Source organism: Aythya ferina (genome assembly GCF_964211825.1).
Source record: "Aythya ferina genome assembly, chromosome: 8".
NCBI classification, from domain to species: domain Eukaryota; kingdom Metazoa; phylum Chordata; class Aves; order Anseriformes; family Anatidae; genus Aythya; species Aythya ferina.
In genome coordinates this window covers 27,403,129-27,430,349 of record NC_140304.1, presented here as the reverse complement: position 1 = coordinate 27,430,349, position 27,221 = coordinate 27,403,129, and the positions used below count along the sequence as shown (strand labels likewise).

The following is a 27,221-nucleotide window of genomic DNA, read 5'->3' as shown; positions in this document are numbered from 1 at the left end:
TACAAAGGAACAAGTGACAGCTCTGTGTTAAAGAGCAGATTTAAGTTACCTTCGGCTTTTAGTAAGCATACTGGATTTTCATAGCATCACTTCCTTTTCTGTAATAGAGGGTTACTATATTTTAGGCTAATAGTTCTTCACTGTTCGACCTAAACACATTCTAACTTTAGTAATTTAATGCAGCAGCTGTTAGTCAAAACATTACCTTGATTTGAAAGTAAAGCCAGCTTCAATTAGAAATGTAGAAGTATTACAAAAGAAACCAGAAGACTCCTTTAAAGACAGCTTCCCTTTTATTATTGCTCTTCACTGACTTTTACAGGCCTTGAGAAAAACACTTTAAAAACAATCCTCAACTTCTATCACAAGAGTAAGAAAGTAACTACCTAAAGAGGATCTTTAGCTTTCTTTTAGTTAAAAAACAAAGAAAAAAAAACACTTATACAAGAGGAGATGGACTAAAGAAATGAGCTGCTAAAGCAGCCAGTACATATTCAGCTGTCCCGTAAAGCGGATAGGACAGTATTAGACCATACTTCCAGGTCCCCAGATTGCTGGAGTTACCATTATTCATTCCCTCGGCGACTCTTCTTGTGGCTTTTCTTAGATCTGAAACAGAAAACAGTTATGTAAAACAATGATTAGTGCTTTGTCATAAAATCAACATGATCTATAGTGGTTCAGCGTTTTCTGCAGTCAGATATGGATAATGACTTCACTATTAACACAGGAGGAGGTACCCCATGAAATACTTTAACCCTGTAAGAAGATCTTCAGTTCCCAAGATTCAGTGACACTTGTAAGACTACCTACAACTGTAAAGCCATTCTTAAGAAATACACCAAGAAATATTACCTTTCAGGGGATTTGGAATGACTTCTGTGTCTGTGACTACGGTGGTGCCCTATAAGAATAAAAAAAAAAAAAAAAAGTAACGATTACTTCCATAGACCCTGGAATTCTTTTGTTTTGTCAATGCAATCTGCTTCTGGTGACAGTATTGTAGATAATAGCAGAACTCTAGCTTTAGTTAGGCAGTCAAATACCTGAAAAATGCACTCAAGGCAATTTGGTATGTATTGAAGGAGTTCTCCAGCAATGCTTTTATATAACTAATCACTTTAGGCGGTTAATCTACCTTATAAGCTAGCTTCTTGATACCATGACACAGATTTTTCTTGCAGTGGATATTCTGCTGATAAAGACATGCAACACTTAACGTGTAAACTACAGAAATACCTGGAGATTTAGATCTTGATCTGTGGCGCCTCTCCCTGGATCTGCTCCGGTGTCGTCTTGGGCTTTTGCTGCGATGTCTCTCCCGGCGTGGTGATGGACTGAGAGAAAAGAATCTCATAAGATAGCCATACTAAAAACACACACACTAAAAATAAATAATAGAATAAAGTAATACCTTCTTCTCTTTGGAGAGCGGCTTCGCCTGTAGTGGGGGGAGAAAGAGGGTCATTAAAGAAGAAACAGAACCAGCAGTTTCATTTCCTGCATTCCCCGGCAACACTACCACAGCTTCCCTTGCACCTTCCCATATTCCTAGTGTTTGTTTGGCCCAATGCACGAGAGGCAGTGCATGCTTCTGGTCTGGCCCATACAGTGAGCTGAAGAGTTAAGTCATGATTTTTTCTGGCTCCTACCAGCAAGAATAATTGGATTTTCTCTCCAACCTTTGGCTTACATGTAAACAAGCACTTGGTTCCCTTTAGTGTCTTCATTCTATTGTTAGATCTAGCTGACACTGGCCAGCAAGTTCAAGAGTTACTGAAGGACAAGGGAAAGGTACAGACAAATGTTGACTGCAGCTGTGCACTGTAACTCCTTACTTTAGGATGTGACTAAAGGAATTAGGTGTAGGAAATTCTGCTGAATTGTCACCTTCACTTTCATGCTTCATGCTCTGCAGCATTCTAGGTAAAAGTATTGCTTAAAGAGCCATGCGTCACCTTCGTGGAGACCTGCTCCGGCTCCGCCTGTATCGCACGGCTGGAGATCTGCGAGGTTTATCAAGGTCCCTGTAGCCTCTTCTGCGGTGGTCAGGAGAGGGTGCTCGCTCCAGCTGGAAACAGTGGGGAAAAGTATTTCTGTAACTGTTGTTTCATTTTTTTTATTTTTTTTTTTAATTCATGAAGGACTTCTGCTGTACTTCGTTTATTTATTGTTCATAACTGACTATGATCGTCACCATAACTTTCATCATCACCTTCTCCCCTATGTACATAAGACAACTGACATGAACACATTTAGGTAGCACAGAACAGATCCAGATCTGTGAGTTTCAGCAGACAGGAAAGCTTGACAAAGCACCTTAGAGTCTAAAATATTCTCAGTGGCAGCTTATATAAAAATCCATCAAGGGAAGAGGTAAGAGCTGTAAACAGCTTTCTGAGGCTTCCCCTCAAACATTTCTCATAGGCCACAAAGCCTGGGGTGATCCATCCAAGCACCAGTTTAAACAATCCCTCTGCAAATAGGTCACTAACCTTTTCGTCTTCTTCCTCTTCCTCCTCGCTAGATTCTACATCATCCATATCTTCTTCCAAAGCACTAACACGAGGCTCGAGTTGCTCAGCTTCTTCCAGAACATACCGTTTCTAGAAGAAATTACGGTTTTATCTTACATAGCTCAAGAACAAACACCTAAGGAGGCATCTGATGTGCCCGTTGTACGTGCCCTAAGGGCCTGAATCACAGCTTCAAGCAACAAGCCAGTAGCTGATACAACTACTAGATCTGATGCAATTAGACCATCCACTTTTCCGAACCTGTAATCGAGGCAGAATGATATCACAGACACGTTCCTCATGGAGTAGTTCATCAATAAATTCATCCACGTGCATCAACTCAAATTCTAGCAGGGGAGAAAGAAGAATTTAAAAGACAAGATTAATGCTAGCTGATAAAGATGAAACGCACCCTAAGTGTATATGAGCCTCAACTTCATTGAGGGTGCTGTACCTATAACAGTTTTAAAATCATGATAAGGGAAATCATTAGATCTGTCTTGCAGAAATGGGAAACAATGCATAGGATATACTAGGACTAGTAGTGCTCAGGGCTCACATGAGTGGTGTTTCTGGTATTTGTGGAACTGAGTTTCAGTGTCCAACAGAAAACACAAGCACGTGAAGAAAGCAAAATAAGCAAGGCAGTTGTTTGTACACATCAAGAAGATCAGCAACAAACTAGCCAAAGAATGAACACTGGGGAAAGAATGAACACGGGGAAAAATGTTTTTCCCGATTTTAAGCTGTATTACTAAAAGAGAATATTTAACCGTATCACGTTACATTTTTCTAACAAGAGGTCATCTATGAGGCATCGAGAAATCATAACAGCATAAGGCTGCTTACCCCCATTTCTGTTCTGACTTTTTATTTTTCGATAATCATTGTAGAGCGGTTCAAGATACTTGTAGCAGTCAATAGCTGTGCCTGTCAGCCTCATGTACAACGCACCGAGCATTCGGACGTACCTAAAAGGCAAACGATTCCACTTATTTACATTGTTTGCACAGTTAGCAGTTTGGGTAAAAGGAATTTCTGAGAGAAATTTCTGAGAGACCTCTGAGGAAAACCAGTACACTATCATAGATTTCTCCTTCAAGTACTCAAGCAGATACATGTACTCTGTGCAGGTTGTTTATGCATGCAGGAGTTGCTTATCAGTCCCAGTGATTAGGGAAAGAGAAAGTAGCTGAGTCCGGCTGCGTTAATGCACCTTGTTATGCATACTTCAGCCAGAAATGCCTTAGCACAGACAGCACACACCATAAAGGTGAGCAATGTCAACAACCTACACGACACAGAAAACAAGCTCTTCAAAAGCAAGATGAAGGCCATGCACTAGGAAGAATTTTACCACACACAAGAGAAAGCTAAACCTTGTCTGGCGTTTCTCTGGCTGTTTGGGACAGCCGCGTTTTATTCATTACAAGAAGTTACAAATAGAAAACCACCACGAGAACGTGCACAGGCTTACTTGAAGTCCTCGTTTTTGATGAACTCCACGATGATGTCCTTCTCGGGCTGGATCTGCAGCATCTTCAGCGTCAGGCACAGGAATGGCGTAGGCTTGATGTTCCCGCCGTAGACGCCCCCCACGTACTTCAGCTCCATGGCCTTGTCCACCACCAGCTCGGCTGTGAGGGGAAAAACAGCCCGTCAGGGGGCGAGGGGCGGCTCCTCACAGCCCCTCAGAGCCCCCCGGCCCGCCCCGCCGTACCGGTGAGGCCGAAGCACTCCTCCTTCCAGTACTTGGACTCGTAGATGCGGGTGCGGATGATTTTCTCCACCAGGTACTGCGGGTTGGTGCCGTGGATGCTGTGCGCGTCCTTCACGGTCCGGTTCGCCATGGCCGCCTCAGCCCGGCGGCGGCGGCTCCCTCCCGCTGCCCGCTTCCGTCACGGGCCGCGACCGATTCCGCTTCCGACTCCCTCACCTTATTTTCGGGCAGGCGCCTCCTTTCCGGCGCCGCTGTTGGGCGGCGGGTGCCAGGTACAAATATGGCGGAGCTCCTCCTCCTCCTCCTCCTCCTTCGTCGCTCGCCCCCTCCTCCCCGTGCGCGCTTTGGCGGGAAGTTCCACCGCGGAGCTCGCGCTGCTGCTGCCGCCACCGCTGCGCGCGCGGGGCTCGCTGAGGGGAGCGGTGAGCGCGGCCCCGGGCCTGAGGGGAGCGGGCGGGTGGGGGGCTTTGTGGGGCGATCCCATACGGCCGTTACGGCCCCTTCCCAAAGCACGGAGCTCAGGGAGCAGGGGGCGGGCTCCCCATGAGGGAACCGGGGGCCTCGCTGATGGAGAAAGGCTCTCTCAGGGAGTAGGGTTCCCTCTGAGGGACTGGGGCTCGCTGAGGGAGCGCCCTTAACCGTCGTCGGTTTGCGTTTTCCTGAGGCAAGCGGCACGTTCCCAAAGGGAAATTTCTTCTTTAGGAAAAATAAAAAGCAAAAGCGAAACGTTCGTCGCCGTTTCACCCGCCTGGCCTCAGGGAGCTGGGTGAAAAGCAGCGATAAAATGGCCCTTGGCGGGCTGGGGGCCTTGTGGTGATGGGCGCTGAGGGGCCGCAGCCGGGCAATTGAACAGCCCAGTGCTGCTGGGAGCTGAAACTGCCTTCAGAGAAGGAGATGGGGGGAATAGAGCTTGGGGAGACGGCAGTAATGCTGCATCTTAGCCTCCAGTGTTTGGGAGAGTTTTGGTAGCTGGTGAAACAGAAGACATCAGTCCTGGTAACTTGATCTGTAAACAAATGAGCAAGCTGATATCAAGGGAATCGTTTGTTTGTCAGATGTGTTAATCAAACGCTGGATGTAAAAAAACAAAAAAACAAAAAACCACGGAGTTAAAGGATAACGCGCTACCAAAAACTTTCCTTTTTTCCTCTTTCCTTGAGGGAGTGATGTCTGCAGGTGTCAGGTATGGTAGGTTTCTGTGGATCAACCCATTTATGCCAGCTCCTTCATATTCACTGGAAGAACTTATTGCAGTTCTAGCAGTCCGGCTATCTTGGGTCTTTCTTTGCTTTTATTTAAAAAAAAAAATAAAAAATGTTTGTTTATTTGTTTTAGCTTTTCCTTGGGAATCATGAACACCCGGCAGCAGACCAAAATTATTTACTCCTGGTATGGAAAACCCACAAGCTCAGACAGAAAACTGAGGACTTTGCAGTACAAGTAAATAACATTTATTTCTGGTTTCTCAGGGGAACTTGAACGGTGTAGGCTTCTTTAAATTTTTGACATCATTTAGGTTACTGTGGCAGGAGAAATATTTCTAAGGAGTAGTGGTTTTGCCATACTGTGTCACAACACTTTATGGAAATAACAAAAAGTTGTCATAAAGCTCTTGATTTGTAAATTGTATAATATTTAAACAAGCATTTAATTAAACTTGAGAGTAAGTGTTAACTATTTAAAATCTACGTGATTTTTAATAGGGAAAACGAATTTTAGCCTTTGTAAGTGGGCCATAACTAGCTATAAGGCTGGCAGGCATATCGCCAGTTTTAATGATATGTGAATTATAAAGGATGTGAAATCCTGCTAATCTGCATGTGTGTGTCACTTTCTAGGGGGATCATTATAAAATCAGAAAGAACCAGAACAGAAAAATGTATACAGCTTGGAGAGTTTGTTTTAATAGAAGGGGAGAATGCAGATCGGCCTTTTGTGGCACAACTCCTGGATTTGTATGAAGATGGTAAGAAATAACTAAAAAAAAAATAAAAATTACCTCCTATCTGAGAAACGTTAAATTAAAGACGCTTGTATCACAGAAATGTAGCTGGCATTAAAAGCATCACTGGCCAAAGTTATGAAGGAAACTAGGTTTTGGGAATCACTGCATCTATATGCACATACTCCCCAGATGTTTGCGGCTAATGGCTAATTTCAACTAAATTGGAGAGTTAAAGCAGAGTTGAAAGGCATTAAAAGGCAAAATCTTTTGCTTAGTTGTTTACTTTAAAAGAAGTGGTCCTTGAGGAAGACGGTGTGAGCTCATGCTTTATTTAGAGATTGGAAAACTCATACAGAGCAACAGTGCTACAGCCTTGGTACTTGCATCTTATTAGACACCAGGGACGTGAGGTACATGGCTGAATAAATGGGGCTCATTACTTCTGTCCCCTGTAGAACTACTTATTTATAGAGGGAGATATGAACAAATGGACCATGGCAGGTAGGCAGCACAAAGTTTGGCTGAATAAGAAACTATACATTAGCTATATCTGATTTCTTTGAACACCTTTTGTTTGTTTTGGGCTGTGGTAATATTTTGTATTTTTTTTTTTAATTCTTTACTTTTTTAAACATAAGCTGGAGTGATACATATTTACTAATGCACATTTATTGTAGCATAACTGAACATTCTTTTCATTAATTTCTGCATTTTTGACAAAGTAAAGATATGTAGTTTTGTTTTATTAAAGAGTTCATCTTTGAATATGTAGAGAGGAGCATATTCAATTGTAATATGTTCAAAATGCTTTTTTTTAAATATATCCACGTTGAATCTGCTCATATTGTTTATTCAGACTTCTGTATATTTCACAGCAGGATTATCTGATTATATTTTTAAGGCAGCAAACAAATGTTTGTGGTTTATTTCTAAAATAACACTGAAATTACAAAAAATGTTCTGAAATTTCTCAGTTCTCCTTTTATGTCACTGCCTTCAGTTAGTGGAGTCCAGCTAGAACACATGCATGCAAATACGGAACCTTTTTAATTTGTGACAGTGAGCTGGTGGATTAGTTGGTCTGCAGGTGTTGTGTGTTCTGAGACTCTGTGCAGGTAGTACCTTAAGCCTTGAAAGTCTCAACTCAGACTTCAGAGACCTGAAGGTGGTTCCTAATTTTGGTATTGACTCTGTGCGAACTTGAGCCAATTTCTCTCCTTCTGTCTTGACCATCTGGAAAAAGACAGCAGTGATATTTTCCATCCTGTTTTTTTGGTCCTGTCTAAACTAAAAGTTCTTAAGGAAGAACACTGCCTTTCATTACATGTATGTAAAGTGTCTTGTCCAATATTTCTGCAGAAGTCATTGAGGTAATAACTATTTCTGATGCAGCAAAATTCTGAGTGTTCACTGGTTTCTTTTCATTGTTACAGGCGCTCAGCAGAAACATGCAGTTGTGCAGTGGTTCTCTCATATTACAGAGATACCTCAGAATAAACGGAAACTGCTTAAAAGAGAGGTTTCTTGCCAAGAAGTATTTTTTGATCAGGTTTCTGGCTACGACAATGATATAGCTGTGGAGACAATTATTGAAAGTGTTCTGGTATGTATGGCTGCACATCTATACCTACAGGGAAGAAAGAAACCACAACAATTTGGAAAGTGTAACAGAACAGTGCATCTACTTTACTCCTTCCCAAACCAAACGTGTGATGTGTATTTGTATGTTAAAGCAATTGTATAGGAGAGTTCAAAATTGTTAATGTTCCTTCCTCCATCCCAAAATGACTTTGGTTGTTGGCAGCCAGCTTGTTTAGAGGATTGCATGGAAAGAAATGTGATGGGAGGCCTGTAGTACAGTAAAGTTATGCTAGGCTAAGTATACCTAGACTGAAAGCATTGCCTTCTATAATGAAAGATAGCATGAGTTTTAGGTCAGAGGTTGGACTCAATGATCTTGAGGTCTTTTCCAACCTAGACAATTCTATGATTCTGTGAGTTCCAATAATAAAATATGTAAATAGAAAATAGTTGAATGCTAAATTAATAGGAAATGTTAAGGTATGTGTGTGTTGGTATTTTCTCCTTTTGTAGGTAATACCACTACATCCAAAGGAGGAACTACCCATTACATTAAACAAGGAAAAAATTTTCTATGTGAAACAGTCTTGGGATGGGAAATGCTTTAAGGCTTTGTCCAGTGACACGTTCTCTAAGCTGAAAGAAGCTAACAAGAAAGGAGATGGCGTCCCAAACTCTTTGAACTCGTTTGTTCCTTTGGACATCATTTCCTCCATGAAAGAGGAGACCAAGAAGGTTGCTCGGAGTGTCATGAAAACAAAAAATGTTGAGGTAGAAATAGAATCAAAACATTCTGCTTCCAAGTCTTCCCTGTCTAAGGAGAGACATTCACAAAGAGTGGCTAATGGCACCAAAACTCCAACAGCAAGGAAGAAGCTACAGTTGAACAGTATGTATATGGCAATCTTCTGTCCATTTGGTTTTGAATGTAGCATGTTTTGTGCCTCTTCATTTTTGGGTAGTCTAAACAGTGGCAATACTGTATTTTTAGCTACTTTATCTAAGCTTTGGGATGAGCCCATGTGTTTGGTGCTAGCAGTTCTTTGTCTTCTTGTATGTCTGTTATTTCAAGCAACTATACTGCTTATGTTCAATTACTGTTGCAAATGTTTTATTTGTAACTGGTAAATCTAAATTAATGTGTGTGCTTTCTGAAATGCTACCAGTCAGACTAATTTGACACTGTAATGTCTCCATTTTTTTTTTTTATATCCTCAATCTTCTAGCTAATGGTATATTAGAATGTAACTGGGCTGGCTGAGTAAGCACATCTGGCCTTTTGTAACACTTAGGCTTCAGTTTGAATATAGTGTAAAGTTGTAAGTGATGGAGAGAGTTTAGAAATGGAAAAATCAGTCTGTAGTACTTTTTTGTCGTCTTTGGAGAAGGAATGCATGCCTTCCAGTGAGATTTTCTTTGTTCCTGAAGCTTAATGCCATCACTTTTCATTTAAACAACAGCCACCAAGCCAATCATACTACATCTTCTGAAAGTTAACGAAACCATCCACATTACAGCCTGATAAAAGTTCATTTTGCTCTTGATTCCTAGGTCCCACAAGATTTCCTCAAAGCAAGCTCCTGGACTGTGATGTTTTGGAGCTTTTGGATGATGACTTTGATTCTATAGTAACGTTAGAACCATCAGCTGCTAAACGAAAAGTAAAATTCACTGGAATTCTAGGCTCACCACCAAAAATGCCTTGTCCTGATGATGACTCAAATTCAGTGGGTGATGCTGCAGAGCACCAGCAGAGGTTTAGTGATACAGAACGATTATCCCCCTACTATAGTAATGTCCAAAAATCTAATGAAAAAGCCAAGAATCGTAATAGTAAAGATGACACTGTGTGGTAAGTGATAGCATTTTCGTAATTATTTTTGTATGGAGTATCTTTAAGAGAACTACTTAGAAATAGCACACTTAGGAAAGAGCTCTGGAGAGAAAAGCAGGCAAAGTCCCTTTGTGTCCCACACGTTGTCTGTTAAGATCAGTGAGAGAATAGGGCATAGCCTCAATAGCTACAAACGTGCTGTGGTGAAGTTATAGCAAGCGTGTTACGTGGAAGTGAATGGAAGATTGGGGAAGGTTGTAAGAGGAGCTGATGTTAAAACTGGGCACAAGCAGCTCCCAGTTAGAAGAACAGAGAGAGGACTGGGAATGGTAGGGTGATGAAAGGGATATGAAAGAGAATTGAAATATAACTGATCATTGAGGTTTGTACTCAGCAACCTGGATAAAAATCTTTCTCTGCAGTCTCTGTATGTATGTGGTACAAGCTCAGATGTACCTTATTTGTGACAACTACTGAGATGTGCCAGACTGTAGGAAGAGCTGTGATTGCCTCATAAGAGTTCACGCGATAATTAAGTGTATACTTTCATACTACTGTTTAGAAAAGAACTCAAAGTGTAATTATCGTGTAAGTATATCTTCAGTCTTTAAAAATGGAATTAAGCTGGGCCAGGGGGAGAATGGATCAAACACCTTTACATAAAACAATGCAGGAAGCCAGAAACCAGTGAGGTTCTTCCTTTCAAATAGTAAATTTGTGGATGCAACACTTGAGGGATTCGCCCCCTTCTGTCAATTATTATATATAGCATAAAAACTATTGCTATTTCAATTTTTAAGGTAAAGCATTTCAGTGGCACTTGTAGACAGTTCTCAGATTTTATTTTTGTCTACAAATAATTAAAGCATATGTTAAAAACACATAATGAGATGAATTACTAATAGGAAAACCAATAATGGTGAAATGTTTCAACAGTAAGGATCAAGTTCCTAAGCTGACAGTGGAGGAGTCTCAAAACTCAAATAGAAAAATTGACTCCGAAGGAGAACAGCCATAGGAGCACTCACTCTATAATAGGAAATCTTTCTAGTGTAGACCATGAATGTAAATATTTGTTTTTTTTTCTGGACAAAGATGTGTCAAAGCGAGTGCCAGTGAGGCCAAACTATGCTGCCAGCATCCATGCCATTTCCAGTCAATAACAAGTAACAAGTTTGTAATGGCTGTTACTCCAACACAACTGTGCCTGAAGTTTGAAAGGCCTTGTCTCCATCTTTACAACGGTGATGCAAAGAGGAAACACAAATAGCTTTGTGTTCTTTCTTTACAGCTTAAATGGCCTTCAGAAGCTGGGTAGTCTGAGCCCTGTACTCACCCCTCGTTCTCGTAGAGCATGTGCAAAGAAGACAAGTGCTCTCATTGCGCAGCAAATCAGGTACATTTTCACTTCCATGGTATCTTGTTCAGGTTACTTTTGATAGCCTGAAGCCTTGAGAGTTTGTATAGCATAATATTGAAATGCAAATGATTACAGAAATAAGCTTAATTGCAGTGAAAAATGTCTTGTATTCAGAAACATTAAGCTGACTCAGTGTTCATCAGAAAACTGACTTCCTTTAAACCACTCTATTAAGTAGCTATGGAAAACTTAACAGCTCAAGTGGAGAGCATGTTGACTTGCTGATTATGGCAACTACAGGAAAAGCTGAAAATGTATCAAATGAAACTCTGTAGTGAGTAGAATTGCATGTAGTCTTTCAAAAACTCATGCCATTTCTGTTTTTTATAGCTTATTAAATATGATAGAATCAAACCAGGAAGAGGATTTTCTGTCTAGCTCAGATGGATCATACTCTTCAAGTAGCGAGGAAGAAGATAGCGATGTGCTTTGTTCGCCAGAAAAGAAAACTAAAGCAAGCAGAACATTCAGCGTCCCAAAATCTTCAAGGAAGCCTTCAGTTCGCACTCCTGCCAAGACCCCAAAGAAAACTGTAAGGTTCCTTGTAGCTGTTGACATTTTAAAAAGTTGTTTTTGTTATTTCTAAGCCAGTTGTTGGAATGCTCAATACGATTGTACCAAAGTTTAGTATCTGAATCCCATAGTTTTGAATGAAACAGTAGCTTGATTCATATGAACTTCAGCACAGTTACGAAAATGCAGTACTTGCATATCATGAATGTCGTGACAACGTTGATCAAAAAACGTCAGTCTAAGAGAAAATGTTGGATTAGGCTGGGAGCTGACTAGTGATTTATGCCCTATTCTCAGCCCTTATTCTTAAAAAAAAAAAAAAAAAAAAAAAATCCAGAGAAGGGCAGGAAAGGTGATGAAATTGATGGATTTGATTCTACATGGGTAACAATTGATAGCAGTATGTGAACTGTGAACCTAAAAATGAGACAATGTGGGAAGAGATAACGGTAAGTCTCTGAAATCATGAGTGGCAGAAGGGTTGAGCAGAAACTGACTATTTTCTCTCCCAATATAAGATACAAGCTCTCAAATAAACCTAGTAGGAATTGTGATCAAAACAAGAGTAATTAATTATTCAGTGAGTAGTTAGACCTGTGCAGCTCTTGGGCAAGGGATATTGTTACTGTAAGAAGTTTCACTGGGTTCAGTGAGAGACCATGGAAGTACCCAAGAATGATCCATGGGGGTGGTTACTAAAGAAACTACATCCATTTCTTGGAATCCTGTGAAGTCAAAATAGCTTAAGGCTGAAATTTATTCCTGTCCTGTTCTTACTGTTCTCTAAGCATCCATTTATAGCCAACATTTTGACTCTTACTGTAAACTGCACACAGAGACACTTTAGTGCATTTTCTGTGTAGTCTTTATTCAGCACAATCTCTATATACAGCAGTAAGCCATAAACCCAACTTTGTGCTGTCCTGATTCTTGAAGGCTTCCCAATGTGCTGATGCTGCCAACGCAGAAGGGGTGCTCTACAGGGTTCATGGCCACACCAAAGATAGCATGGCTGGCATTGTCTTGTAGTGTCACAGCCACTGGGGATGGACATCCCTGGGATGAGATTCCGGGTTTGATGGATCTTAGGCTTGACCTGTTAACACTCTTCAGCACCTTTACTCAGGCTCATACTGACAATGGGTAATTTCTTCTCTATTTATGAAATGTCTAATGCAGAAGCCCTAGCATAACTAGAACCTGTAAGCACAATAAGGAAGAATATTTCAGATATTGCATGTTTTTTTTCTTTGTACAATGAAATTCAGATTGATCAGTTTCTATTTGCTTGCTGTTTCTTAAAATCCAGACCACTTTGTAACATAGGACTTCAGAAGAATATAAAGAACTTGACCTTTTAACTGGCTGAAGAATTTTAAAGTTGTCTGTGTCACCATTCCCCTCCCAGTTTCTTTTTTTCCCCTCAAGGAAGAAAAAGACTGTGAGGCTTATGTGGTAATTTCCTTTTTAAGGACTGTTTCTCTTTTAGTCTTCCCTTTCAATGTCCCCAGGTAGTCATTATGCATCAGTATCGTTTTGGAAACTTGTATGAATGATCAGGCTCCAGTAGAAATTCTTGTATCTAGCAAATCTGTTTGAGGTTCTAATTTTTCTCTGCAGTCTTTACCAGGAACGCCTAAGACACCCCGGAATGCAACTCCTGAAATTCCCAGACGCAGCCATGCAGCACAGAAACCAGCTAGTATGCTAGAAGAAGCCAGATTAAGGTAATGTTTGCTGAAGGGAAGAAATGATAGTTTTGTTTCAGGTATGCAGAACTGTAGGCTGTGCTGAAATAGGGAAATGTCAACTTTTACAAGATTGAATAAATTTGGTAAAAATGTGCCTTTCTAAGTCCTCACACAGTGGGGAAAAAATGCCTACAGGATTGATTGTGTCTTTCAAACTGAGTTTTAGCTTTTTCACCCCTTACTCTAAGCTATTGTACCTTTCTATCCCTAGTCTACCTTGACTTATTTTTCTGTGTGAATTACAACAGCTAGATCTTTATCATGTATTTAATGCTGGTTGCTTACGAAGACGATCATTCAGCCTTCTTATTCTAAAAGCTTGAAAACTAGAGAGAGACTAGTCTATTTCTTTTTGGATACTTGACGTTGGTGTTCAGACTATGTAAGACAGATTTGAAAAGCTACATGCAACTGTAAAGGGGGGTGGAAGGTGGCTCTTTGTTTTTCACCAGTGGGCCCTTCAGGTAGAACTGTGAAAAATGCAATTCTTGGACTTCCAATTTTAAATTTATTTATTTGTCAAAAGGCTGCATGTTTCTGCTATCCCTGAATCTCTGCCCTGTCGTGAAGAAGAATTCCAGGATATCTATAACTTTGTGGAAAGCAAACTTATGGATGGTACTGGAGGGTAAGTTTGTTGCTGAGGCTTTAACTTCTACCTGTGGCATAACAGCAGTCAATCTACACTGCTTTTATTTAAAAATATATCCTCGTTTGACTAAAATAAAGGTCTTAGTGGAGGTTTTCCTACTTTTTTTTTTTTTTTCTACTTGAGTGGGTTGTGTATATAACTAATATAGGCTCCTTTATTTTACAGATTCAAATTTAAGACAAATACCTAGTCAATTTTAAACATCTGGGAAAGTATTTTTTTAATTAAGAGATCAATTAGCATTTATAAAGTATTTTAGATTATTTGCTTCAGTAATTATAAAAATTCTCATGATCTTGCAATGTGTGGCATGCCCTTGTTTGCATATAAACTAACTGAAATACAGGGAATTTTGTGAAGTGACAGAGAGGTGAATAGTATTCAAGGGTAGTCTCTGAGCCCAGGAATTCCATCTTCTTGTCACAATTTTGCTCAGACTGCTAAAAAGGTGTTCTGCTTTTACAGGTGCATGTATATTTCTGGAGTGCCTGGAACAGGTAAAACTGCAACTGTTCATGAAGTGATTCGTTGTCTTCAGCAAGCTGCAGAAAATGATGATGTCCCAGCATTTGAGTTCATAGAGATCAATGGCATGAAGCTGACTGACCCTCACCAAGCTTATGTGCAGATACTAGAGGTAAGCAAAGCCTCTTTGATGGCTCCCTGCTTTGAAACAAGGGAAGTCCTATACTTTACCATCAGATCCTCGATGTGTTTCAGGATTTGAGATAATTAACAATCAATACTTCTAAAGTAGTCTCTCTGAGAGACAGTATGCTTTTATCTGAGAGCAGGTTAAAAAAGATTTGTTTAAGGCTGTGCCCAGCTTTGTGAACTGTCTCGCTTCTAGCTGCCTAAGGACATTGGCTGGGAAATAATCTGATTTATAACATTTACCCTGGTTTAAATAATAATAAATCTAAACTAGATTCTTTTAATATTTACCCTTCGATGGCTTTTTCTGTACACATGTTTAGAAAGTTACTGAGATGACAACTCTGAAAGTCAGTGTAACAGAGTAATTACTTAGATGGTCTTAACTGTAAATCAGTCATAACAATCCAGTGAAAGAAGAACCATCTCTATCAACCATACTGTATTTCAAATGTTTATGACAAACTAGTCTGCAGCGTATCACCTGGGACTACGGCTAGTACTTACACAGGTTTGAGTTACCCTTCTGAGGAATGGATTAAGATGCCAGTTAGAGTAACTGCACCAAGACCTTTGGCAGTCTAGACTACCTTTGGGCCAGTGATCTGGAAATGAAATGATGTGTTTCTTGAAGCATCCAGTCCCTTTCCTTAAAAACTTCTGCCCCATTACTGCAGTTACGTCACTTTCTTAGGAAAGCATATAATAAAGGGAACAGCAACACAAAGGCCTGGAGAGTGAGAAAGTTAAATGCCTGGGTACAGTAAGTGTGCCAGTTCCACCAGAACAAACTGAACTCTGAGATACTGGATGACCAGTTCCAGAGCTGTAGAATCAGAATCCTCTGGGAACTGCTTGGTAGGAGTGATTCAGACTGGTTTTGATTGAATTGGAAACATGAAACAACTATATATTATTGTTGTGCTTCAGGGTGTTCAATAATCATGAAATCTACAGTCAGTACTTTAAAAGGGAAGCTGCTGTTCTGGAGAGCAAATAAACTTTTCATGTGCGATCTCCATTTTATTTTATGGCTTGATTCTGAGATGTTGAACAACTGATTCATCATATACGGTATAATTTTTACTTGTCATGCTTTAATTTCTGTGTGCCTTTGGAGCTGGAAGGGAAGAAGTAACATACAGTCAGCTTATCTGTTTTGACACAGTGCTTATCGCAGAAGCGGTTCTTGTTGACGGTATTTTCCTAGCTTAAAGTTGACTAAATTATTTAGTTTAGGTCCTGCTGCTGATACATTAATATTTTAATATGCATCCAAGTTTGCTGAAGTCAGGCTGTTCTTGTCAACTGACTTAGATCTTTGGCAGGTGTCTTCCTGTTCAGAGAAAACCTTGAGGCATGTTAGGTGAATCTTTATATTTAGCACAAATTGTAGGAAATTCTAATGGCCTTTCTTTTTTAGTTGTTTTCTTTTGGTTTTGTTCTTTTATGGACAGTTTTTGGTAGAGCTAAGTGTCTTCATGAGCCACGCTTAAAAATAACAATAATTCTGTGGGGAGTGACCAAGCATATGGTTGTTCTTGAGTGTTAGAGAAAAGTTGTAATCATGTAAGAGTTAATCACACCAAAACCCTGGAAATCAGAAGTTTAACCTTGCAGCATTGTTTAATCCTTGTCCAGCTACTGACAGGACAGAAGGTGACAGCAACCCATGCTGCAACACTGTTGGCAAAGCTGTTCTGTACTCCTGGACCAAAGAGGAAGACCACAGTGCTTATAGTGGATGAGGTGAGACGAGGAATCCTTCATTCTCTTTCCTATGGTATCATAAGGGGAAAAAAAAGGTTGTGGAGGATGGAAAAAGTGTGTGTATTTAGAGTATATCATACATGGCCTAAGTAGACTTTGGAGAGAAGACACTCTAATAGTTCCTCTTAGTTTTATTTGAAAACTTGAATGTAAATAGGCAGGCATCCTCATCCTACTGCCAAAGTTGTTCTCTCCTTGTTTCTCATGTTGTTTTTTGTTTTGTTTTTGTCTAAGTCATGGAATGAGTGGTTCTGTCAAGTCCTAAGTACCATAGAATTCAGCTCTGTTTTGTCAGGAAGCTACTGCCTTCTCCAGTGAGAACATTCACAATGAAATATCTGATTTTGAAACTTTTGATGTGCTTTATTCAGTAACAAGCAAATATGCATTTATGTCGTTCCTGTAAGCTGATTCAGGTCCTTGCATGAAAGGTGTTTTTATCTTGTTAGATGTAATATTAATATCACAGTAGTGTTTAAAAATTCCAGCTTAATACTGCGTTGAATAGTGTTGAAACATCTATTGGGACTGTGCTTTTCCAAGAGATCAGAGCCCTAATTCAGAAAATGCAGTCCTATTAATAGATGAATAAAGGAGACAACAGAGACAGCTTGTTCAGTATCACATAAGAAGTGTTCTGTGGCAGAACTAGCTCTCTCACACCCCCAGCGAGTATTGTAAATACAAGGCCATCTTTTTTCAGTCAAATTTTTTCTCTCCCTTTTTCTCTCCTCAGCTTGATCTTCTGTGGACCCGAAAACAGAATGTGATGTACAATTTATTTGACTGGCCAACTCAAAAGCACTCCAAGTTAATCATCTTGGCCATTGCTAACACCATGGACTTGCCAGAGAGAATAATGATGAACAGAGTAGCTAGCAGGCTGGTACGTCCTCTAACAGTTTTGTTGCTATGCTAGAAAATGAGAACAGATTAAATATTGTATGTAGTCAAAAGTAATATGGGAGAAAGGTAGGGTGGGTTATATAGAACTTCTATGTACAGAAGTTAATGCTTTTTTAATGCCCTCTTCTCTCTAGTGGGCAGATGATTAACATATTAATCTTAGCAAAGTAAGTACAGGAGCCAGCTCACTAATCAGATATTATGCTGTGTAAGAATACTCTGTACTTGTAAGAATGAATTAAGAAAGAGAATGCAGATGTCTCTTTAAACATATTAGTATTTGGATAATCAAATGCCATGCCTCATGGTGAAGCTGCTTACACTGGAATTCAGAGAAATTTCCTTCTGTTTTCCCTTCCTCTTTCCCTTTCCATTCGAGGCACCTAATTACTTATCCATTTTCCATTGTCAGCTGGTAGATTTTCTTTGTTGGATACCTGTGGACAGAAAATTGGATGCTCTACCACTCTACACATGTGTTTTATATATTTTCCTAGGTCATCGTTTCAACACTGCTATAAAAAGTGATTTGCAAAAACAGTGCTCTGTGCTTCCATCCTTCTGTGACTCAAAGACAGTTGCACAGTAACTGTGAATTGTTCTCCCACCCACTAAACCTGCAGACTAGCTGAAGATCTGAGAGTCTAGAAAAGATTCTTGTGACTGGGTGGCTTTGATTTGTTTTGTAATAGAAACTTGAATTCTAATAGCAAGCAGCACTTGCTCCTCAGGCCTACTGGGGAGGTGGTCCAATCCATCCATGTATTTATGGATGTGCACTTTTATTTCACAAATAGGAACCAGAAGAAATAATAAAAGCTTATCAAAGCTAGGAGGAGAAGGATGTGAAAGAGAGTGGTCCCACCAGAGAAATTAAAGCTACTAACTGTACAGGTTGTGCTTACTGTATTTTATTGTTTTCTATAGGGCCTTACCAGAATGTCCTTCCAGCCATACACCTATAAACAGTTACAGCAAATTATTTCATCTAGACTGAACAGTGTGAAGGCATTTGAAGAAGATGCAATTCAGCTAGTTTCCAGAAAGGTAAATAAAATGCAAATGCGTTCTGTGTTGTGCTAGGTAAAGAGTACGGGGAGTCACAGAGGGATAACTTTGTAACAGTATTTGGGCTAAAAAAAAACAAACAAACAAACAAACAAAAACATTCAGGCATGCTGAAAAATACCTATATTATTTTTTTCTTTCTCAAGATGTTTAAGGCCTCAGTGTAATATGTTCTATTTTTAGTCTATGTACTCTGTACAAAAAATAATGCTTTAGGGATCAGTAGCTTTTCAAATGGGAGATGTATGCATTATCCAATGTCTTATGTTAGCATATGTTAAAATGCATTAAAATGATATGTTAGACCATCTACAAAACAGTATACTCAAACTTTTTGTGGAAAACACTGCTTTATGATTAAAAACTGAATTCTCATAAATAGGTCAAAGTAAACAGTCTTTACTTTTTGTTATGAAGGAACCACTGTTTTTTTTTATGAATAATAGTGATGAATTTGCAGACTAACCTTCTTCTAGTACAATTTTTCTTCAGAAAGTCTACACAAACAATAACTTGTAATCAGATTTTTCTATAGGGTTTTTCATTCTTGGTTCCAGGAGGGTTTTTGGGCTTCCATAAGTCATGAATTTCTACTGGGGAAAATGGGTCAGCCCTATATCTAGTGAACATTCATAACTATTAAAAATTGTAAGCCATAAGTGGGATTTTAAGAAGTATTTTGTTTCAGAAATTTTGGATACTCAATATTCTTCAGGCATTTCTAAGTTTAAATTCACTATCCCAGGTGTTTCTTTGAAACCCTATTTTAAGAAGTCATGTACTCCTAAAAAATATTCCTTTATATATGGGAAAACCGAGTTGTTTCTCACCTTCTTTCTACGTGAACATGGATTGTGATTGTCTCCAATGGTCTCCATTTTATAATGTTTCTGAAAACTTTTGGTTCTCGGTTAAACCATTCATATTGAATTTCCTGATTATTATTTAAACCTTTGACTTCCATGGTTATAACACCAAGTTGAGTCTCAAATTTGTGATTACTGTATCAGGACGGGGTAGGGGGGTTGCTTTTGTTTGGTTTTGATCAATAAGACTGCTTTGTTTTTTCAAATCTGGGTTTATTTGACATAGTCCACATGAACAATACTCTACAGTTTTGTTTGTTTGTTTTGGTCTGTTGATTCTTGCTAAATATTTTTCTCAACTTATAGGAAATATTGCTACAAGCCTGTCATGTTTACTTTCAGGTAGCAGCATTGTCTGGTGACGCAAGGCGTTGCCTTGATATCTGTAGAAGGGCCACTGAGATCTGCGAGTTTGCTAGCCAAAAGAATACACCTGAAATAGTCAGGATGGCCCATGTAACAGAAGCTATAGATGAAATGTTTTCATCACCATATATAAGTGCGATCAGGTAAAAACATTTCTTAGAGGTGTTTCTTTGCTTTTGTGTCATTTTTACTGCTGATTTCCACAGAACCTTCAGTCTGCCCTTTTATCCCCTTTGAGTGGTGTATGTGATGCATCATGCTTTGTTAGAATATGATTTAAAAAACACAGCCCGCAGCACAGCTAGAAGAGGGATACAAAATAGGAATGAAAGATGGGAAACCAAGACACAGAAATTGCTTGTTGAAAGTTGTACAGGATGCTTGCCTATCAGTGTCTGAATCAGGGATTTTGAAATTTCCCTGCTTCTTGTACATTGGGTCTGAAAAATGTGAATAGGTCATTAATAAATGTAAATTGACCATAACACACTGCAGAACAGGTATGGTGTCTGGTGTGGGTTCCCCCATTCTCAGTAGGGGGGTTGTAATTATTAAAGTAGCTACAGACTTGTCCTGCCAGCTCAGCACATGCACAAATATGTGGCATTACACAGTTCTGTAATTCATGAGGGTTTACCACATTAATACTTGTCTCATGTTATTCCTAATACAAGTGCTTGTAAGAAACAAGGATCTGTGCAGTGATCAAACTTTGCATGGCATTTTCATTGAGTCATTAAGCTTTATATTCTGTATGGAATGAAATGTCTCCTATAGATAGTGAAAAAGGTGGAGCGAAACGCAGTGTTCTGTGGTGCCAGAGCTGCAAGCTGTAATATTGGGTAGTGGACATAAGTGGAATGTCTTGCATTTTTCCCTTCTCAGATAGAAAAATGCCCTATGTTTAAATATTGTTACCAGGTAATTTCCCTTCCAGACATCTTCCTAAGGATTCATGAGTTCTTAACTTGGCAGGCTAACTTCTGTCCCTTTTGTTTGTATATTCAGGAATGCCTCATTGCACGAACAGATCTTTTTGAAAGCAATTTTAGCAGAGTTTCGCAGGGCAGGAGTTGAGGAGGCAACAGTTCAACAGGTATGTTAGTGTTTCACGTTGTTTTTTTGTTTGTTTGTTTTTAAGGAAGGGGAGCACTGTCAAAACTGTCAAGCATAAACGTTAAAATATCTGGGATTTTTATTTCTAGAATTTGATGGAAGACAAAAGTAGTAAGGTAAACTGGGACATGGTAGTCCAGGCCACCTGTAAAGCGTAATTGATGTTACCCCTTGTTTTCATTGGGACTAAATACTTGTCATTGGAAACACCTGCTCTTGTGTTAATATTACCAGTGGCCTGGCTCATGTAATGTTCTAGTCTGCATCTGAAAATAGTGTGCCTTTACCTAACATATTTCATAAGGGAGGAAATAAATGATAACCTGGAAATACCAGGTAACATAGATGAGGGAGGAAACCTCAAAGTTAATTCCAATTTCTGCATCTCCCTCTTCCTCAATGGAGGCAGATACATCACTAATAGCTTCATTTTTTTTGAGTAGGCCCATAAAATACACCAGCAGAGTCAAGTACAGAGTCCATTTCATGTTTCACAGTATGGAAGCTAAATGTTAATGCTTAATGATGATAATGTACAACTGTATATTTACATAAAATGTTAGCGGTATCTGGTTCTACAGGTTTGTAAGTAAGACTTACAATTAGGTTTTCTGTCCCTTCTTCCTGAACATGTGTGTCAGTTGGTCGCACTGATGCAGCGGGCAATCAATTCTTGAACATCAAAGAATATTTTGTTAGACTGATCTTTTATCTTTCTTCCTTAGTTTTTCTCTAACACCAAAAGGGGTTTTGTTCTGCTTTTTCTAAATAGAAAAGCCAATTCTTGGTAGAGGTTTTCTAGTCTGCATATTCAGTGACAGGTGAATTCTTCTGTGTTTAAAGGTGTGTTGTGCCCTTCTGAGCTGTTTGTGGGTGTGTGCAGTCTGTTAAGACTACAGACTGAAACTAGTTTTTCATAGATGTGGAGGGAAACTTACCTTTTTCACCTTGGCCTACTATATTGCAGCAGGAGTTTAGCAGGAATTACATATTCTTTTTTTTTTTTTTAATAGGTCTATCATCAACACATATCACTGTGTAGAATGGAAGGCATGCAGAGCCCCACGGTGTCGGATATCATGTCAATTTGCTCAAGGCTTGGTGCCTGCAGGCTCTTGCTGGTGGAGTCCAGTAATAAGTATCTTCACATGCGTGTGCGACTAAATATCAGCCAGGATGATGTCATGTATGCGCTCAAGGATGAATAAGGCAATAGAGATTTTATTTTTATATTTGTATAAATGTTTTAAATATTGTGTATTTTAATTTTTTAAGTGTTGATAACATGGAAATAGCGGAATGTATTTTTCTAAATATTTTTGCTTGATGTATCCAAGCACCTTTTGTACAATAAAGAGTGTGCTTCGAAGCATTTTAAATATTTGAAATCAAACTATCTGTTTTAAGGAAACTTTTATATGCTGGTAAGTGTTCCCCTTTCAACTGAGGTTTATAAATTGATTACTTGCATCACTACCAACAAGCTTAATCAGTAAGGAGCTTTTTTATTGTTGAGACCAGCAGTGTCATTTGTGGCATTATGATGTATTTATTTCCCTCATTGAATGTTGTAGAGTATAAAACACATGACTAAAATGTGCCTAAACTTCTACTATACTTTGGAATGAAAATGAACTTTCTATTTGCAGTCAAGACTGGATATTTAAATTGGCTATCTAAAGGAAACTGCTTGATACTAGGAAAGTAAAAATAAGAAACTGGTCATTTAAGCAATTGTTTGCTTTTTCTTTGTTTGGATTGCCCTCTTGCCTTGGTATTGAGGATTGCTTTAAGGAAGTAACCTCAGGTAATTCATGGCTGTTTAAAAGCTGCCTCCGTAACCGAGCTGTTTACCAAACCCTGGGTATCTGTTGAAGAGGGGTAGTTTGAAAACTCCTGTGGAACAGACTCCAAATGTTTGATCTCAGTAAAGAAGAAAATAGAACTGACTTAGACTGCACCTGGTAGAAAGCTTCTTAGAGAACTCCCTTCTCTAACGTTACTTTAAAGAAGCAGGGTATAATGCTTCAGATGGCTGGGCACCTGAGATGGGCATCCATTTATTTAGGGGACTGGAACCCTTGCCACAGCAGCTTCAGGAACCATTGAACATGGATGTGCCTGGCCGGAGAAGCAAAACCAAGGGGCTCCTTTATGGCAATGCATATCCTAAATGCTACAGCTCCTTATTAACGCGTTTATTAGCCCAGCCTGGTTCCTCCCCGTTCTGCTATGTGCTGGGGCTGGCCGGGGCAGGGTGTACGGGATCTCCCCTCACCAGGGATACCCCAAGGATCCCGGTGTCGAGGCTCTGGGGTTTTGTCCCCTTCCTCCTGCCCTGGGGCCAAGCCCGGCAGCCCCGCCCCCGGAGCCCCGGCGCAGGCGCTGTGCTGCGGCGGAGCCGCGGCCGGGTGGTGCGGGCCGGGCCGCGCTGCAGCGCCGGGCGGAGGTGAGCGGGGCCCGGCGGGGCTGTGCCGGCACGGGCCGGGCCCTCGGCGGCGGCCATTTCACGGGGCTCGGCCTCCCGCGGGCTGAGCGGCCGGGGAGGGCCGGGCGGGAGCGATGGGGAAGGCGGCGCCGCTGTGCCCGCAGCCGGGGGGCGTTGTGGGGTGCCCCCGGTGCTTGGGGGCCGTGCCCGGCCCGCGCCGCCGGCCGGGTGCTGAGATACTGACGCTGGGCTCCTTGTGCTCTCAGTCCCTTAGAAACGCGGCCCTCTGAGACTCGGGAGCCAGCATGCTTGGCAGGAGGCACAAGAAAAGCCCCCAGGCGAAGGGGCAGGGCGCTGCAGTTGCAAAGCAGGTAAGGAAGGCGAAGGGGCAAGGAGGTGTGGTGGTACGGCACGGAGGGGGCCGCCTGCTCTTCGGGGAGCTCCTACCGCGCCTGTCCTGCTAGGATGTCCCGTGCACTGATACTGTAGGGCTACGAAAACTTCCGAATTGTGTATTGATTGTTTTTCGGCTTTCTGCTTTAGCGCGTTCTTAAAGTAATGATCTGACATGCAGTAGCAGAGGCCTTGGAAGGAAGCCACGATGCTGTAACACTGTAATCTTCGCATGAGACTGCATGACTCACGCTTACAGTAGTTTCCTACTTCACCTACATTGAGATTTAATAGCAAATTCAATAACTATATTGGGATTTTTCTTACACATCTAAGAACATAGAAATAAGAAGACTAGAATATCTAGTAACAAATCCAGGGGCGTGTATGGGGTAACAATAAATCAACAATTATTTCTTATTTCCCTCTGTGTAGTCATTTATGTACCAGATAAGCTTATCTGGCTATGTCCCCGTCATGTAGCTGTAACGTAATCTCAGGGAGCTTAGATGTGTCAATATGTTGTTTTTTCATTCTCTTCACCTTTGGATGTGGTTTTGGAAGTCTGGAGAAGGGAGGCATGATTTAGTTAATAGTTAGGAGGTGTAGGAAGTCAGGAAGCGGTGTCAGAAATGGAAATCTGACCAAGGCAAAATTCTAGATACAGGAATGGGAGAAAAAGTGAGCTCAGTTAAACGTATAGAATAAGTTTGAACCATAGCGGAAGTTCAGAAATCTTCGAAGGTGGAAAAGGGGTAAGTCTGCTGAGAAGAAATAGCTGATAGAAAAATAGGGAAATATGAGAAGAGATTGGAATGGGATAATAGCCTGGAAAAAATAGGTAAGATATTCCTTGTTGGTGACTTCCCAGGAACCAGGTTTCCTATACAAGAGGCAGAATGTTTCTGTTAGAGGTCCATAACGTCAGCATTGCTTTGATACAAAAACTTGTAGTTATCAGTTGGAATAGTAATATATAAGAAAATGTAAAAGGTAAAAACATCTTTCACCCTCCCTAAAAAAAAAAAGGGGAAAAAAAAAAAGGATCTAATATTTTGCTAATTTCTAATGCTCTATGGTTAGTTATTTATCCCTTCTTATTTATAGCTTGGAGGGTCATTTTCTTGAATATGCCAATAGTTTGTTTACTTGCAAATGAATTTATTTTTTTTGAGCTGCATGTTAATACTAAACAAATGCTTCATATAACAGAAAAAAGAAGTGAAACCAAAACTTTGCAGTTCACGCACTAACTTAATTGGAAATGTGCCTTGCTGAACAGATTGAGAAAGTCAGAGCTAGAAATGCTGGATTCTGTTCTTTTCTTCATGACTACACTCGCTACGCTTGCAGCATAGTAACACAGGTCACAGCAGCTCCTGGTTCATTTTGATAAAAGATACATGTGTGTGTTCTATAGAAGGTGAATCTTTAGATCGCCGTTAATAAATGTTCCCTAATTAAATCTTGTCTAGCCCTTCTTTCCATTCTGCACAAAGCTACGAATGGTAGTTTTCTTTTACAGAAGATGAACAAAGAAGGCAGGGGGTGGCCAACTGATTTGCTCAGTGCCTTACAGAATGTCAAGGGCAGGATCATGGCTAGGCAACAAGTAGCTGCTGGTTTTGAACGTTCTTCCTGATTCTTGGAGGCAGTATTTCTCAGCTGTGTTTCAGCTTCTCATTTGGGATTATACAAGGCTTCAAAGAGAGCAACAAAATATTTCAGGGCAGTAGCCACCAGCACCACAGTTCTGACAGTTGTCATTACTGATTCACGCTAATTGATAAACTGACAGCCAGCTTCAACTTCTGGCAGCACTTCAGGTCTTCTAAGGCAGGAGGAGGCTGTTAACCCTTGCAATAACAACTGTTATTTTATTCCTCTGCTTGAAAGGAGCTGAACTGCTGCCTGCTTCGCCATGTGAAGACCAATAAGCCAAAAGAGGCTTGTGCTTTGAAAAAACCTGAGGAAATGTGTTCCACCTACCTCACAGGATGAATGGAATTCAGTTAATTCGTGTTTATACATATATATTGCTTAGTGTATTTTGCATAAAGAACACTTAGTCCTGGTTTGGTTGGTTTCTTCATCAGTGGTACAAAATTCATTTCAAAATGGCATCTAGAAGAATGTCTTTCAGATTGCGACCTCAGAGGTTTCTTGGATATTTATATCCTTCAGCATATTTTGCCAAAATTGAGAGAACCACCACTACTCTGTCAAATTCTGAATACTGTTAATAATAATCTTCCCTGAGGTGCTGTCACTTAGCTGTAGTGATCTCTTCCTGCATAGTGTAGGCATTGCTGGGTTGGCCAGGTTTCTGTCTGCGTGCACTTTCCTTGTGTTTATGATTTACGTACAGAGGTAATGAGAAATAAAGAACAGTTCAGTATATGTAAATATAGCTTCTTCCAAGAGATAAGGGAGAAGTCTCTGTGGTGCACACGTCAGACCTGTATTATGTGAACCATGATTAAATATTTTTTAGCTTAGCTGTTACCAGAACTGCCCTTAGCTTCCTTGATGGTATCTGCTTAATGAGGCTCAGTATAACAGACACTGTTTTATTTTACCTTGTGTCAAACTATTAGATAGGCTTTATTTTTAGAAATCATTGGTTATGTATCATTCTAGAGGGAGTATTTGTTGCTTATGAAGATTTACATACCTCAGCTGAGTTACATATGACTTGTACGCATTGCTCTGGTAATAGAAATGGTGTGATAGTGGGCTCTAAAAAAAAAAAAAAAAAAGCAGCATTCAGAATGCATGGAAATGTTTAATCTATGCAGTGTGATGCTTTTGAGCGTCATCTCTGTTCTCACTGCTGTATTTTTTTTCTTTCCCTTGTCTCCAGCTGGGGCTGTTTGTAGATTTCAATCCTGAAGAGATGCTACTGGGCGCAGAGGATGGTGAGGATGATGGCGACCTAGAAGCAGAGCTTGCAGCTATCACAGGAGCAAGGGTGAAAGAAGGAAAAGCAAAACCAAAAGTGAAAAGTAAGTTAAAGTTTCAGAATTTCACTTATTAATGAGCTGAATAATATATTAAAGATACTTATTTACAAATCACAAATTTATCTAAAAAGTTTTTTCGTCACTGATAGAAGCAGTTTCCTTTACTTTTAAAGGCTGAAGTTGTTACTGCAATAAGGGTGTTCTTGTGAACATAGGAAAAAAATAGACATGGCTAGCCAATTTAATAATGACTAAGTAAAGATGTGCTTCGTAATTTAGCATGTGAAGTCATATAAGTGGTAGAAGGTGTAAGATCAATTCAAAATGGAAATGATGTTCCTAGTGGAAGGTGGGTTGTTTGCTTGTTCTTCTGGTTTTGTTTAGAGTTATGTTACATTCTTCAGTTACTTGGATTTTGTAACCAAAACAGAACTTGCTTTTAAGAGAGACATTCTGGAAATGATGGAGTTCCCTGGACAACTCTGTAGCTTGCATTATGTGTGAGAGTAGAGTGTCTGTTGGAATTAATCATTATCATTCTTAATATTGTAAGAATCTGTTAATTTTGTCTGATAGCATTTGCTTAGAGCTGTTCAGTGTTTTACAGGATTACTGTGAGCTACTGTAAGTCAAGATTGCTTCAGAGTTTGGGCAGTTTAGTAGTGAGCAAGCTCTACCTCTGAAGTAGTACACATATTTACAGAGCTGCCTGGTGGACTGGTTCAGGAAGCTCATCTGTAAAAACAAACTTCTGTTGTG

The 27,221-nt window shown here is 40.1% G+C and overlaps 3 protein-coding genes across 5 annotated transcripts in view; 2 read left to right on the top strand and 1 right to left on the bottom strand.

Annotated features, from left to right (window-relative positions):
* Positions 1 to 274: 274 nt before the first annotated feature.
* PRPF38A (pre-mRNA processing factor 38A) lies at positions 275 to 4,508 on the bottom strand. Its single transcript, XM_084528421.1, has 10 exons — positions 4,237 to 4,508; positions 3,994 to 4,153; positions 3,366 to 3,487; positions 2,778 to 2,863; positions 2,496 to 2,606; positions 1,959 to 2,071; positions 1,415 to 1,441; positions 1,240 to 1,337; positions 856 to 904; positions 275 to 609 (listed from the first exon to the last, which is right to left on the bottom strand). The coding sequence occupies exons 1-10, from the start codon at positions 4,364 to 4,366 to the stop codon at positions 567 to 569; spliced, it is 939 nt and encodes a 312-aa protein (XP_084384547.1). The 5' UTR covers positions 4,367 to 4,508; the 3' UTR covers positions 275 to 566.
* On the top strand, positions 4,374 to 22,057 carry ORC1 (origin recognition complex subunit 1). 2 transcript variants are annotated; one of them, XM_084528420.1, is made up of 17 exons: positions 4,374 to 4,508; positions 5,572 to 5,676; positions 6,075 to 6,202; positions 7,615 to 7,784; positions 8,276 to 8,651; positions 9,314 to 9,614; positions 10,888 to 10,992; positions 11,347 to 11,548; positions 13,150 to 13,256; positions 13,807 to 13,908; positions 14,398 to 14,569; positions 16,228 to 16,335; positions 17,093 to 17,242; positions 18,190 to 18,309; positions 19,539 to 19,705; positions 20,571 to 20,658; positions 21,692 to 22,057. In XM_084528420.1, exons 2-17 carry the CDS (start codon positions 5,588 to 5,590, stop codon positions 21,884 to 21,886), a joined length of 2,580 nt encoding a protein of 859 aa, XP_084384546.1. In that variant the 5' UTR covers positions 4,374 to 4,508; positions 5,572 to 5,587; the 3' UTR covers positions 21,887 to 22,057. The 2 variants fall into 2 exon arrangements, with proteins under 2 accessions (XP_084384546.1, XP_084384545.1); XM_084528419.1 differs by lacking the exon at positions 4,374 to 4,508 and adding an exon at positions 4,529 to 4,658.
* A 954-nt stretch (positions 22,058 to 23,011) lies between these two features.
* The window catches only part of CC2D1B (coiled-coil and C2 domain containing 1B), a 31,883-nt gene continuing 27,673 nt past the window's right edge, over positions 23,012 to 27,221 (top strand). The window contains exons 1-3 of one of the 2 annotated variants that reach the window (XM_084528417.1): positions 23,012 to 23,127; positions 23,373 to 23,477; positions 26,363 to 26,504. In XM_084528417.1, the coding sequence (XP_084384543.1) occupies positions 23,412 to 23,477; positions 26,363 to 26,504 (208 nt within the window). In that variant the 5' untranslated portion in view covers positions 23,012 to 23,127; positions 23,373 to 23,411. Of the gene's footprint in view, positions 23,128 to 23,198; positions 23,478 to 26,362; positions 26,505 to 27,221 lie in introns of those variants that run through there. The other variant, XM_084528418.1, reaches the window with a different exon arrangement.

Excerpts from the sequence above, each read along its gene's own strand:
- PRPF38A (XM_084528421.1), bottom strand. The coding sequence starts at position 4,366 with ATGGCGAACCGGACCGTGAAGGACGCGCACAGCATCCACGGCACCAAC. Across the intron at positions 4,154-4,236 it reads GGAGTGCTTCGGCCTCACCG|CCGAGCTGGTGGTGGACAAG; the intron begins GTACGGCGGGGC and ends TTCCCCTCACAG. Across the intron at positions 1,338-1,414 it reads CGCTCTCCAAAGAGAAGAAG|TCCATCACCACGCCGGGAGA; the intron begins GTATTACTTTAT and ends CTTTTCTCTCAG.
- ORC1 (XM_084528420.1), top strand. The coding sequence starts at position 5,588 with ATGAACACCCGGCAGCAGACCAAAATTATTTACTCCTGGTATGGAAAA. Across the intron at positions 9,615-10,887 it reads AGTAAAGATGACACTGTGTG|CTTAAATGGCCTTCAGAAGC; the intron begins GTAAGTGATAGC and ends CTTTCTTTACAG. Across the intron at positions 10,993-11,346 it reads CTCATTGCGCAGCAAATCAG|CTTATTAAATATGATAGAAT; the intron begins GTACATTTTCAC and ends TGTTTTTTATAG.